The sequence below is a fragment of the Citrus sinensis genome, chromosome 7, assembly GCF_022201045.2.
Source record: "Citrus sinensis cultivar Valencia sweet orange chromosome 7, DVS_A1.0, whole genome shotgun sequence".
Classification (NCBI taxonomy): domain Eukaryota; kingdom Viridiplantae; phylum Streptophyta; class Magnoliopsida; order Sapindales; family Rutaceae; genus Citrus; species Citrus sinensis.
The window spans coordinates 17,707,424-17,725,286 of NC_068562.1; the positions used below are offsets into that span (position 1 = coordinate 17,707,424).

The 17,863-nt window shown below is 32.5% G+C and overlaps 3 protein-coding genes across 14 annotated transcripts; 2 read left to right on the forward strand and 1 right to left on the reverse strand.

The window, feature by feature from the left end:
- Positions 1–32: 32 nt before the first annotated feature.
- On the reverse strand, positions 33–4,109 carry LOC102629517 (pentatricopeptide repeat-containing protein At3g20730). 5 transcript variants are annotated; one of them, XM_052444274.1, is made up of 5 exons: positions 3,230–4,109; positions 1,120–2,531; positions 880–1,046; positions 733–785; positions 33–616 (listed from the first exon to the last, which is right to left on the reverse strand). In XM_052444274.1, the coding sequence occupies exons 1-2, from the start codon at positions 3,906–3,908 to the stop codon at positions 1,438–1,440; spliced, it is 1,773 nt and encodes a 590-aa protein (XP_052300234.1). In that variant the 5' UTR covers positions 3,909–4,109; the 3' UTR covers positions 33–616; positions 733–785; positions 880–1,046; positions 1,120–1,437. The 5 variants fall into 5 exon arrangements, with proteins under 5 accessions (XP_052300234.1, XP_052300233.1, XP_052300231.1 ...); XM_052444273.1 differs by having other exon boundaries at positions 726–785; XM_052444271.1 differs by having other exon boundaries at positions 721–785.
- Positions 4,110–6,438: 2,329 nt separating this feature from the next.
- On the forward strand, positions 6,439–10,665 carry LOC102630194 (uncharacterized). Of its 3 annotated transcripts, XM_025095671.2 has the most exons (6): positions 6,489–6,580; positions 7,795–7,866; positions 8,321–8,581; positions 8,914–9,065; positions 9,232–9,368; positions 10,221–10,665. In XM_025095671.2, exons 3-6 carry the CDS (start codon positions 8,328–8,330, stop codon positions 10,386–10,388), a joined length of 711 nt encoding a protein of 236 aa, XP_024951439.2. In that variant the 5' UTR covers positions 6,489–6,580; positions 7,795–7,866; positions 8,321–8,327; the 3' UTR covers positions 10,389–10,665. The 3 variants fall into 3 exon arrangements, with proteins under 3 accessions (XP_006468083.2, XP_024951439.2, XP_024951440.2); XM_006468020.4 differs by lacking the exon at positions 7,795–7,866 and having other exon boundaries at positions 6,439–6,580; XM_025095672.2 differs by lacking the exons at positions 6,489–6,580; positions 7,795–7,866 and adding an exon at positions 7,874–8,173.
- A 1,473-nt stretch (positions 10,666–12,138) lies between these two features.
- Positions 12,139–16,620, forward strand: LOC102630493 (GPN-loop GTPase 3). 6 transcript variants are annotated; one of them, XR_008056488.1, is made up of 11 exons: positions 12,145–12,272; positions 12,802–12,892; positions 13,038–13,146; positions 13,248–13,329; positions 13,620–13,705; positions 14,208–14,311; positions 14,414–14,544; positions 14,661–14,754; positions 15,442–15,497; positions 15,901–15,965; positions 16,215–16,384. XR_008056488.1 is itself a non-coding variant. In XM_052444275.1 (11 exons), the coding sequence occupies exons 2-10, from the start codon at positions 12,848–12,850 to the stop codon at positions 15,922–15,924; spliced, it is 747 nt and encodes a 248-aa protein (XP_052300235.1). In that variant the 5' UTR covers positions 12,145–12,272; positions 12,802–12,847; the 3' UTR covers positions 15,925–15,965; positions 16,215–16,620. The 6 variants fall into 6 exon arrangements, 5 of the variants coding, with proteins under 5 accessions (XP_006468085.2, XP_006468086.2, XP_052300235.1 ...); XM_052444275.1 differs by having other exon boundaries at positions 15,885–15,965; positions 16,215–16,620; XM_052444276.1 differs by having other exon boundaries at positions 15,888–15,965; positions 16,215–16,620.
- The last annotated feature ends 1,243 nt before the right edge of the window (positions 16,621–17,863 follow it).

Here is a 17,863-nt window from a genome sequence, read left to right on the forward strand (position 1 = left end):
AATACTTTCCTACTCAAACTAATTACCATATGCATAGTTCAAAAAACTCTTTAAAGATTGCTTTTTCCTCAACTAAATAAACAAGTATGCAAAAGGAAATAGCATTTCTTTGTTTTTGCACATTTGACTTCGGATCAGGTAACTGCATGCTGTCAATTCTGTTTGTACGATGCAGCTAATAAAAGAATTGTTTTCCCAGAGCAAATGTCAAAAATATTGAACTCCAGTTAAGAAATCTTCTGCAGCCAAATGATAAAGCTCAAGATGGGAAAATGAAGAGGGTACTAAGCTTTGACAAATAGTTAGAATCCAAGTCCCCTTGAACTTTTCTGCGCCCACTATTCCAGGAAAGCTTATAAAATATAAAATTCCTGAAGTTCATCAGCTAAATTTGGTACAATCACAGATTGAAAGGTAATCCCAAAACAGGCACAAACTTTGGATGGGTTTCACCTCCAGGCCAACCAATGCCATCTCAAGCAGGGCTCTGATTCTTCTTCAAGCTGCCTCAGTCCAACATCATTGTATTTTACAGCTTACTACAACTTGCATCTGGACAACAATAACTGCAGTATCTTCGCATTGAACAAAGTTTGGTTTGAAGAAGAAATTTTCCCTGCAAGACCAGATACCATTATGCTTTTGAAAAATTGACAGGAAACAGTTTCTACCATCTATGCAAATCATGAGCAAAAGTTTACATTAACTGGTCTAACAGACCATACTTAGAACCTCCATTATGAGCAGCATTGCAAGATTTAGGTGTAACCACCCATCCTAGTATCCTATCCCAGGGAAAAAAAATGATGCAAAGAGTCAGGCCATAACAAAAATGTGAAAATAATGACAACAGAAAAACAACTAAGGTTGTTGAAGTACCAGTAGCTAGTACCCTAGCTGTAATCAGTAAAAAACCCTGAAGTCTCAGGAGCTCCAACACTTCCGATGTGGAATCAAGATTGGCAAGGCCAACTAACTCCACCCATTCACATTAAGTAGCTAGAGGTTGGCTGGCCCTTTTGAGCTTCACTTGCCCACAGCACAGTCTGCGAAGCAGGATTGAAACAAAGAGATTTAGTGCATGTAAAAACTGAATAAACACCAAGCTCTGCATCTTACCTACTAGACCAAGCTCGCAACCAGTAATTTGTTGCATCTCACTATAGGCAGCCATATCTCCATTATGCACTCCACATGCTGTTGCAAGCATGAAGACACAAGCATGTGAAAATCTAGAGCAATGGTATATATCTTAACCTTGGGAAGCTTGAAAGCACAAAAATGTGAACCAGGAGAATATTGATCAGCCATAATGATGTCAATATGATACAATTACAAAATTCATTTCTCCCATCTCTTGCACGATCAAAAGAAGATGTTCTTCAAATAAATTCTAGTTCAACACCAAGATGAACAACTTATTAAGACAGTGGCTTTTCAACATGGCTCCAAAAGCAAAATGTTCTTCTTTGAAGACTGCAGAAAGCTGTATCCTGGATTCTTTCTTAAACTTCTCTCTTCCATTAGCTTCCGTGTTTTCCGTGCATTATCCCATGCACCAGCTGCAGTATATATGTTTGATAAAACAACATAGTTAACTGACTTCTCAGGTTCCATATCAAAAAGATTCCTGGCAGCTAATTCTCCAAGAGATGTATTGCCATAAATACTACATGCCCCAAGTATGGCACTCCAAAGTGATGCAGTAGGCTTAATGTTCATCTGACGTATCATATTATAAGCTGATTCTAACTGACCTCTGCGTGCAAACAGATCCACTACGCAAGAAAAATGCTCAGCCCGGGGTAAGATTCTATATTTGTTAATCATATCAGTGAATAACTCCCATCCTTCACATGTCAATCCAGTGTGACTACAAGCAAATAGCAAAGACAAGAATGTAACATCGTTCGGTACCATTCCTTCATGTTTCATTTTCTTATATAGTTCAATTGCTTCATGTCCATAGCCATGCTTCGCATATCCAGCAATCAAGGATGTCCACGAAATCACATTCTTGTCCCCCATTTCATCAAAAGCACGGTTAGCATCCGCAATTTCTCCAGATTTTGCATACATATCTATGAGAGCATTTCCAACAGCTGCATCATAGCTTGATTGATATTTGAAAGCAAAAGCATGGATTTGTCTTCCCAAGTTCAGTGATGCCACATTGGCACATATGTTAAGCATAAGACATAATATAACATCGTCAATTCCCATTTTCTTAAGAATCATGTCTTTAAAAAGATCAAAAGCCTCTTTGCTATGGTTATCATCACGAGCAAAGCCACTGATCAGTGCAGTGCAGGATATAATATCTGTCTTTAGCATGCTTCTGTATAAGTGATAAGCACTTCTTATACTTCCATGTTTTGCATATACATCAATTAGTGATCCAGTCAGTTTATTAGATGACTCCAAACCTAATTTGACGATCAAATCATGAATTTGGCTGATCTTCATAAGTTCAATACCTCCAACAGAAGCTCTTAAAATACTCCCCAAGGTGAAGCAATCAGGTTTCATCCCTATTAAATTTTAGCATTGAAACGCAACATAGAGAATAATTACATAAAAATATACCCTCAAATATGTCAAGCACAAAACAGGATAGAGTTTCCCAAGGAAAAAAAAATGGAGTAAAAGAAAATGTGGGGAAAAGACACACTAATATAAAATAAATTTCAAAAGGATTTCATGCATCATCAAGGATGTCAGTAATATTTTCAATAGGGACTAAGAGTTGGTGGAAAAATACATATGGTAAACTTCAGAGTAAATAATCCATGCTTTTGTAGTGGCGAAATATGGAAATTATCATATTCACAATTTGGTAGTTAAAAAAAGAAGAAAAGAAAGAACAATGAGAGAAGACGTCCGTGAGTTCAAATCATGCAGTAATCAATGATCTTCCTCAAAGCAGAATCAATTTATAGTAACATGAAACAGGTACCCCTAGATGCACATGTTCACAGATACAAAAAAGATAAGGTCTCATAGTAACCATATGCTTCTAAGGTACGGAATTATCTCTATCTTCCATGAAATAAGAATTTTCTTAAAAACAAGCATAAGAGCTCCTCAAAACACACCGTCATCACTATAACTAAACTTTCAGGATTCTGGCATTTAATTTGGCATAAAAAAAATTAAAAATCTTATAATAGTGAATGAATTCTTGTTGGACAAATGAATTCAAAAGGTTCAATACCAACAGGAACAATACCTTGTCTCATCATTGATCGGAACAACCAAAATGAATCATCGTTAAAACCTTGCATAGCAAGTCCACCAATCATGGCATTCCAAGAAACCACATCCTTCCTTTCTATTCTCTCAAACAAAATCCATGCATCCTCAATCCATCCACACTTGGCATACAAGTCAAGCAACGCGCTCTTGACAAACAAGTTCTCCACAAACCTTCCTTTTTGAATACCCCCTTGTATCATTCTCCCACCCTGCAGCCACCTCATCCTTGCACACGCCCTCAACGCGCTGCTATAAGTGAACTGATTAGCCCTAACACCAGATCTAAGCATTGCCGAAAACACCAACAAAGCATTCTCATCATATCCGTTCTGGGCATACCCAGAAATCATTGCTGTCCACGACACAACATTTCTTTCAGGCATTCTATCAAACGCTTTACGCGCTGATAATACGTCGCCGACTTTTGCGTAAAAGATTATCACTTTGGTGCTTAAATGCAAATTCGATTCATACCCATTTGTTATAATGTGGGCGTGAATCAAATGAGCTTGTCTTTCAGCATTTTTGTCGATGCAGAACTGTAGTAACGACATGTACGTAGAAGGGTCTAAGAGGGTATCAGGGCATGAAAGACTAAATTTTAGAGCCTGTTTTAGTTGCCCAGTTTTGAAATTTGCACGTACAATGTTCATGATGCATTTTCCTTCTTTTTTTTTTTTTTGCCGTTTTTGTGTTTATTACATTTAATAAGTAATATTTGTCATGAAATTGCAGTTTTTTATTTTTTCTTTTGGAGATTTGAAACGAAAATGCAAGCCCTATTGGACGTTCTGTTGGGGGTCTTGATCATGTATCAAATCTAAATAGCAGCTTCAGTCTCTTTATTTGAATAATAGCAGTTGGGTACAGAAACAAACACTTTCTAATTTTTAAGGAATTTTCCTTTATTAAAGTTGTTACACAGCTAGAGCTGGCAAAACGGGTCATCGGATTGAGTTCGTGTCGTGTCAGTTTTATATCGTGTCAAATTTAGTTCAACCCAAACCCGACCTATTTAAAAATCGTGTTAAAATATTGAGACTCAAACCCGACACGAAAAAATAATTGGGTTACCCAATAACTCTCTTAATATCTATATATTTAATAAAAATTACATCAAATATTTACACATTGTCATACATACATATATACATACATACATACATAATTTATCGATGTTATAAAATATACATATCTACCAAAATATTACACATTTACACTATTGAGGTTTTAATTATATATATAATATTAATATTATAAAATATACATATCTACCAATATTTTATATATTTACACTATTAAAACTCTAAATGTGTTTAAAATTTTATAAATAAAACACTGTAGTTATATTCATCATTTTAAAGAATATAAATAAAAGAGAAAATTATCTCTAATATTTGAGTTTTGATGACAAAAACTTGCAAATTATTTTAAAATAGAAAATATAATCAGATCATTGATCGGGTAAATGGATCAAGAATTTTAACCTTAACCCGACACGGAAAAAAATCGTGTCGACCCGGACTCGACCCATTTAATAATCGTGTTAAATTTGACGACTCATACCTATTTATTTGTGTCGTATTCGTGTCGGGTAATCGAATCGTGTCAAATTTTGCCAGCTCTAATTACACTCTACAAAACTCTCAAAGTTCTGTAAGTAGGACTAGGATCTGGTACTCAGCTGAGTTTGTGTTGAGCACCATATCAATAGTCAGCAATTACTTGGGGCCTACAAAATACAATTGTTGACCATTGATTTGGTGTTCAGCACAAACTCAGCTGAACACCGAATCCATTTTCCTGTAAGTAAGCATGGCTCAGAAACTTGTATCAGTTATATCCCCTATAATCCACTTCTAGTAAGAAATCTTTTATTTTTAATATGGCAGTGACCAAGTTAAAAGTGAGAAATTATAAATCTTATTTTCTTTGTTGAATTTTTTTTAATAATATGAATAAGCAGTTTTCGAAACATACAATGTCAAAAATAACAAGATAATTGACTTACGAAATTTTCCAACCATACATGAAAATCAGAGCAACAAAAAAAATTAATAGTAAAAATTAACTAAAAGTATCCAATACTCGGTTACAATTTACAATATATTGAGATATGATAAATCTGAAATTTTTGCTTTAATGTTAGTAAGTGTTGAACTTCAGAAATAAGGTAGAAAAGCGTAATATTTTGTTGGCCTAAAATAAGTTAAATAATACATAATGAGTTCGACTCAACCATTATTGAACATAAACTAATCTCTATAACAAGTTATAAACTTTAGGTAAATCTAGTTGTGGGATTACCCTATTTCATACAAATTTGATCAGCACAAAATTTCAGTTTAGAGACTTATTTGATATAAATGGAAAACTTATGCTTACTCCAGAAATCATAAACAAAATAGGGATCGAGATGTTATTTTTTTGTTCATTGATTTTTCTATTGAAAGAAATGACAATTGGTGGGATATTCCTATCAACTATTTGTTTAAATTCACCCCACTTCTAAAACATATTTACAATATTTTATATAATTAATCAATTAAATTCTTTTTATAATTTTTTTTAGATTTCTTTAACCATCTTGATTTTTAAAGTTGTTTTAATATAAATTTTACTTGACTATTTTATTTTTAAACATAAAATGAAGCAACTGCTCTAATAGATAGGTGTTTTTATATCTAATAATTTATGTATTTAATTTTGTGAACTACAAACTAATTTTTCTAAAATGAAATCTAATAATTTTTAATACTTTACATAAAGTGACATAAATTTGATTGTCCGATAATTTACATAAATATTATACCATAAATACTTTTTAACTTAATTAAAGATTAATAATCATACTAACAAAGTAGAATTAACACATCATTTAGAAACAATTAACTTTCTATATAATTTTAAAAAATATTAAAGTTAAAGTAATTTTTTTATACTTTTACCTTATAATGGCAAAATAATCAATTTAAATTTAGGTTAAAATAATCTTATTAAAAATGTGGTAAGAAAAGTAATCTTATTAATAAAATATAATAAAAAATTTAAGTCAGAAAAATTAAATTATGTTGAATTTAATTAATTTAGTTACTAAATTTTTTCTTTATTTGAAAATTTTAAATTAATGCGATTTTTTTTAAGTATTTCTAAATTGGGATTAATTTAATAAAGGCCATGATTAATTTAATGGCCTCACGTGGCGATTACATCACATAACATCCAAGGCTTCAACTCACACCCTCTCCTCTGTCTCTCTCTATCAAGTTTCACGAACTGTCTTTGAAGTGTCAGCTCAAAACTGAAACAGGGAGCTTTTTGTCAGGTCAGTAGAATTGCAGTTTTCCATTTATTACTTCATTTAATCTGTTAAATATTGATGGGTATGGATTGAATTCATCTTCTATTACTTTGTTTAACTCTGCCATAATTTAGCAAAACAAGAAAAAGAAACTATGTTATTGGGTTATAATTTTGCTGAATTTAGATAGCTAAGGATAAAATGCAACGTGGGTTTGTTTCTCTTTTCTTTTGAAGTTGTTTTTGGTGATTATTTTGATAATTTACGGCTTCTTTTAATGAAATTTAACATGGGTTTGGTGTCTTGCCGTCTGTGGGTGTATATAACTTGTATATTTTCTATTAGTTTCTCATTAACTTGACGAGCTTCTTGATGATATATGCCTGTATTAGTGTTCTCCTCATTCACAGTTTCAATCCGAGAGTTCTCATTGAATTGTATGGGTTTTTTTTTTTTTCTTAAAAGAAAATTAATATTAAATGATATATGAAAATGGGTACCTTGAATATTGTGAATGTGTAGCTAAGAGAATCTTAAACCCCAACGGCTTAGTGTCTCACACTAATCATTATACTCTTTTCTGCCGTTTTGAGCCATTTCGTGTTCAATATTGCTATCTTGTTACATTATGAAGCTTTCTACTTGCACTATTATAGAGCATTTTTGCCTGTGAATCATCATCTTTTTATGGTTGGTTTCATCTTTCAATCCCTCCTTATTTTGTAAAAAGTACCAATCCATTGTTCCTCAAATTCCTTGTCAAAGCATTTCACTTTCTGCTTTTAGTCTACATATTTTTATTTTTATTTCTTTGGTGCACAATAGAATAAGTTGCTTCTGTTAGGTCTAGCGATTTGTTTTCTTACTTTTGACAAATTGTGGTTAAAATATTTTCCGTATTGTTTCTTAAGGAGCTTGTGGAAACCCTGTTTTCCAATTTGTCATTCTCACACCCGTTGTGCTTGAATTTCAATCATTTTTGTGAAATTAAATTTTTTGATACAATTGATACATCGAAATTGCATTCTTAAAAATGTACATACAATTTATCATTATATTGGGCCAGAACTGGTATTGCAATAAAATAGATGCCATAAAATTAATGTGAGGCATATAATGGAGTCTTAAACTTGAACCATACTTCAGAAAAATGACTCCAATTTTCTGCGAACCAATATTGTTGTGGTTGTTTCAGAGTGATTAATTGGTTGCAGAGTGTGCGTTTATTGCTTTTGCAGCGATTGGCCCAATGGACTTCTGGTGATCATAGTGCGTCTTACTTTGTTTCCTGAGAGGACGTTCGTTACCAAGTAAAAAATTGCGTACTATTGTTGAATGGAAAATCTTCTATCTTAGTTGAGGATAATTGGTCTGACATGGATTGATGGAATAGCTGTCATGTTGCAACCTAAAAACATGGAAATGTATTATTCAGCCAGAAATTTCTTTCCGAAGAAGTGAAGGCTTGTAAAGTTCTCAGATATTAGTCCACTTATATGATCAATTTTAATAAATTCTGCAAACAAAAGGCTTTTAGTTATCCTGTATTGGTTAGCCATCAATATGGAAACTTAAATCTTCGTTGTCTTGTGTCATGTATAAAATTCTTGTAACAAGGTAATAACATTTCTTTATTTCTCTTTGATGTTTTGAACTTTCAGCTTCAATGACTATTCATTCCACAATTATTTTTTTGTTATGTTGTTTCCTCTTCTCTTTGTTTCTTCAAAAAATAACTGCAAACATTTGGCGATTGCTATGCAGAATTGGAATGACAGATAGGATTGGTCATGACACTTTAACATTAGCTGATGGCTCTATAGGAAAGCTTCCTGATCATCTCCTGATAGAAATTTTCATCCGAGTGCCTGTTTCAGAGTGGGCTGAAACCTCTTGTGTGAAAAAGCAATGGGCCAATATGTTTCGAGGAGAATGCTTGTGGCAAGCTGCTCTTGCCAGGACTTTTCCCCGAGCTGCCCAAGCTAAAAGGTGGCCTGGTCCTATACCTAGAGGGTTAAGCAGAAGGTACAATCTAATGACTTCTTCCTTCTGCCCTTTTGTTCCTTTTGATCTTCCCCCTCCCCCCAAAAATCAACACCCCCAGCTTCTTAATCAGAGAAATTTGTTCCATCATTCAAGAATGTGCACTCTGGGTACTTGTTACTACATATGAAATGAATTCTTCATAATTAAACAAAGGGATAAGAACATACAGGTTCCGGGCAGTTTATACTATATTTATGTGGACATATGACACAAACTGGGATTTCAATATATGTATTTCAGAATTTGTCTTCTCTTTTTTAATTTTCCATTTTGATTTTAGTGCCGTTCTAAGTCCTACATACTATTTTCAGGAGATACATAGCTTTACAAGTTAGTAAACAGATATTTTCCCTGGATGGTGAGATGGACGAGATTGTAGGCCATGCTTATTTGTTTCTGAAAGAGCAGCTTGAACTCTCAACCATGCCGCCTCCTTCAGGAGTGCTCCATGGGACAATTATTGGTATGTTCTCCACTTTCTTTTTCCTCTTTCTCTTGTTTACAATCATTGGTATGTATGATACCTTTTGCTTCTGTGTCATTATATTTGTGATTGAGGAATCTTTTGTTCTGAAGAGTTTTCAAAGCTTAAGCATTCTCAGTAATGATATTCCTTTGGGTATTGGCAGATCAATTTATTGCTTGTGGCAAATCAAGAGACACAGCACATGAGCTTGCTTCACAAATCTGGTTGGCTGTTATTGACAATTTGGAGGAAAATGAGCAAACATTTCTCCTTCTTAAACGTCTTGCACTAGAAGGCGATGTAAGCTGCCATTTTGAAACCCTCTTTATTAGTTACCTGTTTCTTAAGACTTACTGAAACTATATGGAAACTAACTGATAGTCATTTAAACATCCGTAATGCATGCAATCGTAAGTTTAATGCTGAATCTGGAAAGCCACAGAAATGACAAAAGAAAGGCCCTTTGCTATGCTTTACTGAAGAAAGGACCTAAGATAGAGCGACTTTGCTTAGGTTTCTTCCTCTTTGATGACAACTACCTGCAACTTCATATAACAAAAACCATGGGAGAAATTTATTCGACTTTCTTCAAGGTTTGACTTACTTACCTGTGGACTTCTCTGGTTTAGAAAATAGGACCTAACAAAAACCATAGGGCCTAAGAAAGGCCCTTTGTTATGCTTGACTGAAGAAAGGACCTAAGATAGAGCGATTTTACTTAGGTTTCTTCCCCTTTGATCACAACTACCTGCAACTTCATATAACAAAAACCATTGGAGAAATTTATTTCTCCAAGGTTTTTATTTCTTACCTGTGGTCTTCTCTGGTTTATAAAATTGGCAACACCTTCTTTTGCATTCAAAAATTTTCACTAACTTCTCTAAAAATTTTTTAAGGACCTCTCATGAAGTTACAGACAAGGCAGAACTTTTCCTTCTTTCAAAACCATGATATCAGCCTGTAATTAAAACCAAAAATCTGGGAAGGCAATTCAAACTCTACTTCTTGTTTATTTTATCTAGAGATTAGACAAGCAATGAACTTTTCATAATTGAAAACATATGTGATTTCCAGTAATGCCTGCTTCCTAGAGCATATACAAAAGAAAAAACAGATTTCATACTTATTCCAATGCTTCTATGTTATATACAGGTCTTTCTTCCATATCCATACTCAAGATCAATTCAAGTACAATGGAGAGTGTTTGAGAAGCTTTTCACAGATTTTCGTGACTGCTTCAATCAAGTGGATTACTATGATGTATTGGCATGCGCAAAGAACAAGTTTCAGCCAATACCATCTTTATGGTTAGGTTACTAGTCTGCATTAAATTGTGCACATACAACAACACAAGCATTTGTATATATGATTATAGGTCTTCCACAGACTGCAGCTCTGCAACATGGCAGTAGCATAATGGAGTGGAGAACTTTTCTCCCTCCCTTGAGAAAAAGAAACTGTATATGTCCGCTATTAATCAATGAATGATTGGGGAAGTTCCCCAAAAAGTTGTGGCTGTGCTCATAAGCTCCCACAACTAATACCCATGTAGCCTTTTCCTCATCTTTGTAGAATAAAAATACCTTTCCTGTTTGAACTTTTGGAGGTTTGTAGAAACTGTAAAAATGCATCAGTTTTGCTGAATCTTTTTTTGACACCAGAGGAGAGCACTAAAGCTGAATTCTAATAAGCAATACTGCGGACTAATTTGATTTTGATACAGGGGAGTTGAGTTCTTGCAGTTTATGCTGTCTCTGGTAGGTAAATGCTGTTCCTAACGAGCCAAATAGTTGATTGGATCAATGTCTGTGTCTAGTATAAATTTATGTAAATTGCTTCATACTTTTTCAAGTTTAACTATGTACTGATTTTTTGTTGATTTACACTTCACATTGTTAGAATTAGAGTTTATTACAGGGTATTTGTAATTTGTAAAGGGTAAGCTTTGTACTTATATATGATTTATTTACCTTTATGAATAATAAATAATAATATTACACAAGGATATTTTCCTGCTAAAAAAAGAATCATTTGATAAGGGTGAGTTGAGAAAAATGATTATGTTGTTAAAAGGTTACTAAAAATTAAAAAGAAATTCTACTCGTGAACATAATGAATTCTACAATAATATCTTCTCTCTTCTCAAAAATCTTCTATTACAAACTTGAATTTTGGTGACTTTTTCAAAAGTGAATTTGAAAGTATGTTACCAAGCACTTCACTTAAGTCTATAATTATCATCAAAATTAGTCCAAATTTTGGTTCTAAATTCACATGGTTACTAATTCTTATTATCATGTGAGTTTAGGTAGGATTAAATATTTTATTTTTATCCAAATGTCCTACTAATATCTAAATTTTATTAAATAATTTATTTTAACTTGAATTTGATCTAAGATTAAATATTAGAATTTTAATTCAATAATCTATTTAAACTAGTTTTAATATTAAATAAAAAAATATAACAATTATTTGTCTACAGTAATATTGAATTTAACAATTAAAAATGCAATTTAAAAATAATTATACTATTTAAATAATTATTTTGGCTTCATTAAAGTAATACAATGAGGGTTAGTTTATTTAAGAATGTTCTAAGGGGATATTATTATTTTACCACATAACATTTTTTTACATATCATTTTATTAACAAAATTTTATGAAATTTATTTTTTTTCCACTTAATGTTCCAGTTTTTATCATCAAATTATTAACTCCATTGATAAATTGTTGATACCATAGGAATCTTTTAAAAATTTTAATATATTCAGTATTTTAGAAATTTCATAAGATATAATATTTACAAATTTATCAATTAATTTTTTAGATATATAAAATAATCAATTGATAAAGTATTATTTATTCGTAGATAATTAGTTTTGTATTTTTTTAAATTTAGAGCGTTAAGTTGCACTTGCATAGTTTATGAGTAAAAGAGATCTTTACTATAATTTTTATTAAAAGTTCTATTAACTTTAAGAATATGATAGTAAAAAAATAAAAATAAAAATATTAAACAAAAAGTAATTGTAAACAAATTTAATAATAAATAATTTGTCATAAAATATTATTAAGGTCTCCCTCGTCTCTCACTTCATCGCTTCTCTTTTCCCGTTCTCAATTTCCCCTCTGCAGCTGGCTGACCAGCCTAACCGGCCAACGTAACGCCGGCCCCCGCCTGTACCACGAGCTGTTTGCCACCAGGTATGCTGATAAACCCCGACCCACGTGCTGTTGTTTATGAGCAGTGTTTTATTTTATTTTATTATATTTTGGATAAGAAAAGTACCCCTTTATTCGAGTTCTCTTGATAAGACTTTTTCTGACGTTAAAGCAAATTCATTCGATGTATGTTAGGGATCGAGGTGTTGTGTTGTTATGGCTTTCGATCCATAGCTGCTGCATGTGAAATGGTATCACTAACTGTCAAGTAAAAGTGGGTGTTTACCAAACACTTAAATTAAGTAGAAGTATGGAATTATAAACATACCCTCCATTTGGTTCGATGGAAATCACTTGTTCTTTTGTTTTCTGATATTTTCTTTTTGGGTGTTTATTTTGGGTGAATTATGTAGAGGTGCAGTGTTGTTTTGTTATAAAACCATCAAAAAATTATAATCCTATTTCATGTATCCAAAGGTGGATGGGATCATTTTGCTGTGTATAAATCATTGATATCGATTATTCTGGCTCTCCAATGTTTGTCTCATGCTTGCTATTTCATTTTTTTCAGTTCCCTCTCACCATTTTGAATTACTGCAGCAACTTGAGAAGCAGTAATGGGCTACGCACAGCTCGTTATAGGCCCCGCGGGCTCTGGAAAGGTGAGTTTCTTTATGTAACTGTCCTTAAGCCGTATATTGTGTTTTCTGGAGAATGGTTCCATATTTGGATCTTCTATGCAAAGGTTACATGTCATGGTTGTATGCTTTAGTGATTAAATGCGTTTTTTTCCCCCCTCCCAATCAGTCAACTTACTGCTCTAGTTTGTACCGACACTGTGAAACTGTTCGGCGGACAATGCATATTGTGAACCTGGATCCTGCTGCAGAAAATTTTGACTATCCTGTGGCCATGGGTAAGTTTGTCCACCTATTATTGCTTGATTTCTTGGTAATTTTGACAAAATAATCTATTTCTATAGTTTCAGGGCATTAATCTTTCTCTTTTCTTTTGCAGATATTAGGGAACTTATTTCTCTCGAAGACGTTATGGAGGAACTTGGATTGGGTCCCAATGGTGGTCTAATCTATTGCATGGAGTATCCTTTCTGTTTGTGTTATTCCCCACAGTGAAATCAATCTCCTCCCTTTCTTAGTTGCTATTGCTACATGTTTGTTCTTGCAATTATTATTTATGATTAATGGCTTAAAAAGATTGGATTTTTGTGACTTATCTGTTTTACTAATCCTTGTTAGTTGCTTTTGATTCAATGCATGTGATCATCCCTTGAAGCCTGAAGAGAGGGATAAATTTTACTTAAATATTTGGACAATGTTTATTCTATATTTTTTTTTTCATGGATATGAATGACCTTAATCCCCTTATTAGACATTTAGAAGATAATCTGGATGATTGGCTGGCAGAGGAGTTGGATAACTACTTGGATGATGACTATCTTGTTTTTGATTGCCCAGGTATAGATTATGTCTGCACATGGGCATCTATGTTAATTCCATATATGTACTGTACTGTTGAAATTAATTGATCGAAGAGAGGAATAAAAGGAGAGTAGGTTGTTATTATGTGAATGTGATTACATAAGACAGGGGCTTCTACAAGTTAGGCTCTTCACTAGCTGAAATTGTGATCATACTCAAAACTGTCCCTTAAAAAGTAAAGATGGCAAATGAAATTTACATTAATCTCTTGCTGATTTGCTTGATGCATGTAGTTTATTGAGAATTCCCTCTACTGCCCATGTGCCTTAGCTTCTGACTTAATTTTCCATAAAGTATTTGTTTCTTCTTTCAAGAATATTAAGTTAGGTAGGACTTGGAACAATATTGACTCATGCTTCCCCTTTTCACTTCAGTTGCAATATTCTTCTGGCTTCTTTCAGCTTAATTTTAGGAGTTCATCCAAGTTTTCTGCTAGAAAATCTATTTTTAACCTCACCCAATCGTAAAACTTTTACAGGCCAGATTGAACTTTTTACGCATGTGCCAGTTCTTCGGAACTTTGTGGACCATTTGAAGAGTAGAAATTTTAATGTCTGCGCTGTGTACTTGCTCGATTCACAGGTTTGTATAAGATTTAGAACACTCCCACCTTGTATTGTATGCTTCTGTTGTACGCTCACTGTTGTGCAGCGTGCTTATAGTTTCCTGTTTCATATGAATTAGTTCATCACAGATGTCACCAAGTTTATAAGTGGGTGCATGGCATCTCTTTCTGCAATGGTCCAGCTCGAATTACCCCATGTTAATATCCTCTCTAAAATGGACCTTGTGACAAACAAAAAGGAAATTGAAGAGTAAACTCCTCAATCTTTGCTGATTTCTCAATCTTGTATAGTCCTGTTTTAACATATCTTTTCTGCTCTCTGGTGTATGTGTTTTAACCTAATGTTTGTATCCTTTCTGCTCTTAGCTACTTGAATCCAGAATCACAATTTCTATTGTCAGAGTTGAATCAACACATGGCTCCTCAGTTTGCAAAGCTAAATAAGTCTCTGATTGAGCTGGTACGTAACTAAGCAATGGAAAGTCTAATATCTAATTTATGTTTTATCTATGAAGATAAATTTCCATGAATTCATGTCAACAGCAGAGAAACTTCAGTACTTTCATTGACTTTTCATATCTTTTGTGTGGTCATGCCTACAATATCTTGTAAACCCATTGGTGCTTTTTTTCTTTTGTTGGGGGGGGTTCAAATAGTTAGTTGACTTATGGCTGTCCCTACCTTTTTTCTTTTTGAATGCTGATTTGAATTGTGGCTTTATGTAATTACTAAGCCTATGTTGTTTGATGATACCCTACCAGTGATGCTTGAATTGAATTTCCATTTGGATAAGTTATGGCACTGAACATTTTCTCCGGCATATCGAGTTTTTGATTGTTATTGTCATTGGGTTAATTTGATCTTCAGTCATTTGAATATTTCATCTTTTTCCTTTCTGTCCAATTAGTGGGCAGGCTATATAACCATACACTACGCAATACAGTTTCCCTATTGGTTGTGTAAGTGTATTTTGTTCTAATATCTGCTTAAATGAAATGTTCAGTATCTATTAAGTTGTGATTTTGAGCTTCCACTAATTTTATAATGACATGTCTATTTTTTTTCCTAAATAAATCCGTACATCTCTCAGAATTGACGAGTATCACTTGGATTTCTTTTAATTATCATATTGTTTTTGTTGCATTAGGTGGACGAGTATAGCATGGTCAGTTTTATGCCTCTTGACTTGAGGAAGGAGAGCAGGTATTTTCTCTATCTTTCAAGCATGGTTTGGTGTTTGTCTCTCTAGATTTTCTGGAGCTGTGCAAAACATGAGACTTTATTCCTGAATTTCCAATCCAGCTTAACTGAGCCGAAATCGGGGCATGAAATAGTAAATTTGTTTGAGCTTAAAAATTGAAATAGAAAAAATGAGAGAAGAAAATAAGGGAAAAGATGTGAAGTAGGAAGGTTTTGGGATGATATGGTATACATAATTTTTCCTGTTCGCTTTTTCCACATATTCGTGGTTTTTACGTTGCAGCATCAATACAAAACTGCTCAACTCCATACTTCCTTCTGTTAGCTTTGTGCTTATATGTTTGATGATTAAAAAACGGTTAATAATTGATGATCAGATATGTGTGACAGAAGATTATTGTCCCAGATAATGAAGATGAGTTACAGCTAGGGTTCAAACATATCTTTCTAAGATGCTATTGTTATCACCAGGTGATGGTTTCGGCTATTTAAATGAACTTATTACCCAGGATGGCCAGAAAAAGAAAAACAATTTACGTAGTCTCTTCCGCGTTAATCTTTTCGAACCTGATTCAAATTTGCTGGTTTATAATTTGCTGTAAACTCAAAACTTGCAAGGTCATTCATTTCATTGAATTGGTCAAATTAAGAAACTAAATTGTTTTGTTCATTGGCATTTCATATAATTGATGAGCAATGTTGACCTGTTGTCTGTTTCAGTATAAGGTATGTGTTGTCTCAAATTGACAACTGCATCCAGTGGGGAGAAGACGCGGATTTGAAAATTAAGGATTTTGATCCAGAAGATGACGATGAATAGCCTCATTCGCGGCTCTAAAAAAGTTCTAAGTGTTTAAACGTCTATGCTCCCTTTGGATTAAAACAATGACTCGTGTAGATATCTTATAGAAAAATGATGGGAAATTTTTATCAACACTTGGATGAACTTTTGACTACTAATATCTTCACTCATACATTTGGGTAACTTTAAGACTGAAATTATGATATAAAAGCAATGAAGCATGGAAATTAATTGTATTGAGACAAATTATCTACGAGCAGAGTGTGCTGTGAACTTGTGTTTGATACTGGCTTAATGTGATTGTGCTGAAGTCTTTTTGCTTGATTGTTGTAGCTCTACACTTTCTCTTCTTTTCTGGTGGGCTTTTTATTTTTATTTTAATAATGGTATATAAAATGCAAATGAAGTCTAGTGATCTTAAATTTTGAAACTTAAATTTTTATCGGTTTATTTCCTTGTATTACAAATTAATAGGGAGTTTGAGCATTGAATGGAAGATTTAGTTTCGGTTATTCAAACTTTGCACTTCTGATTCCTTGCATGCAAATTGAGCTACAAATACATAGACAAATAGATTACGTGCATGTTTAATATAGTTTATCCAATAGTCATAAGTATTTATTTAATTCCATGAGTTCTTTTTAAAAATATTTTTTTATTGTTATTTTGTTGTTTTTTTGGCAAAATTTTTGAAAACTAAATAAGCTATTTTATCTCTACTAATAAAAGTTCATATTTTTAATTTTTGGGAATAGAGATTAAAATATATTTTTAAATGTTAAAATATTTAAAATAATTTTTATTTATTTGATAAAATTATTTTATTATTTTCATAACATAATTTTAAAAAAATTACTTATTAAAGTAATTTTATAAGTTTTAATAAAAACTATTATTGATAACTAAATAATTAAAATGTTTTGATAAAAATTTTATTAACAAAAATTCTATTTAAATAAGTTATATTTGAAAACTTGTAGCAAACGAAGTCTATATACAAGTAAGTGTCACGCGGATATTACAAAAATTTTAATGATTAACTGTTTGTTTAAATCACATCAAAATATTTAACAAGATTTATAACTTGAACAAAAACGCCCCAGATCTAAAATGGATAGGATGTAGTTGCATGTTTAAAAAAAAAAAAAAAAAAAAAAAAAAAAAAAGGAAAAATGGTCATGTTGGATTTGTATTCATGAGGGGAGACATGACATTGTGGGCTCTTTGAACTTGTTTACTCAGTACTCATGCACATCATGTTCTAGGGCACAATGATGATTTCTACCACTATTTTCCATAAACAAATATGTTTTATATTTCTTATATTAAATATTTAGTAAATTAAGAAGATTTTTTGTTTAAATAAAAAAAACAGAAACTACTAGAGAAATGCAATTTGTATATAAAATTATACAGTGACCATTAAAACAGCAAAAATAATTATATTTATGCACAAAATTACAAACAAAATTACACGCGACTACTAAAGATAAGAAATATTTCATTTAAAAAAATAAACCCATTCACTTTATTAATTTTATTACAAAAAATTACACATGACCGCGAA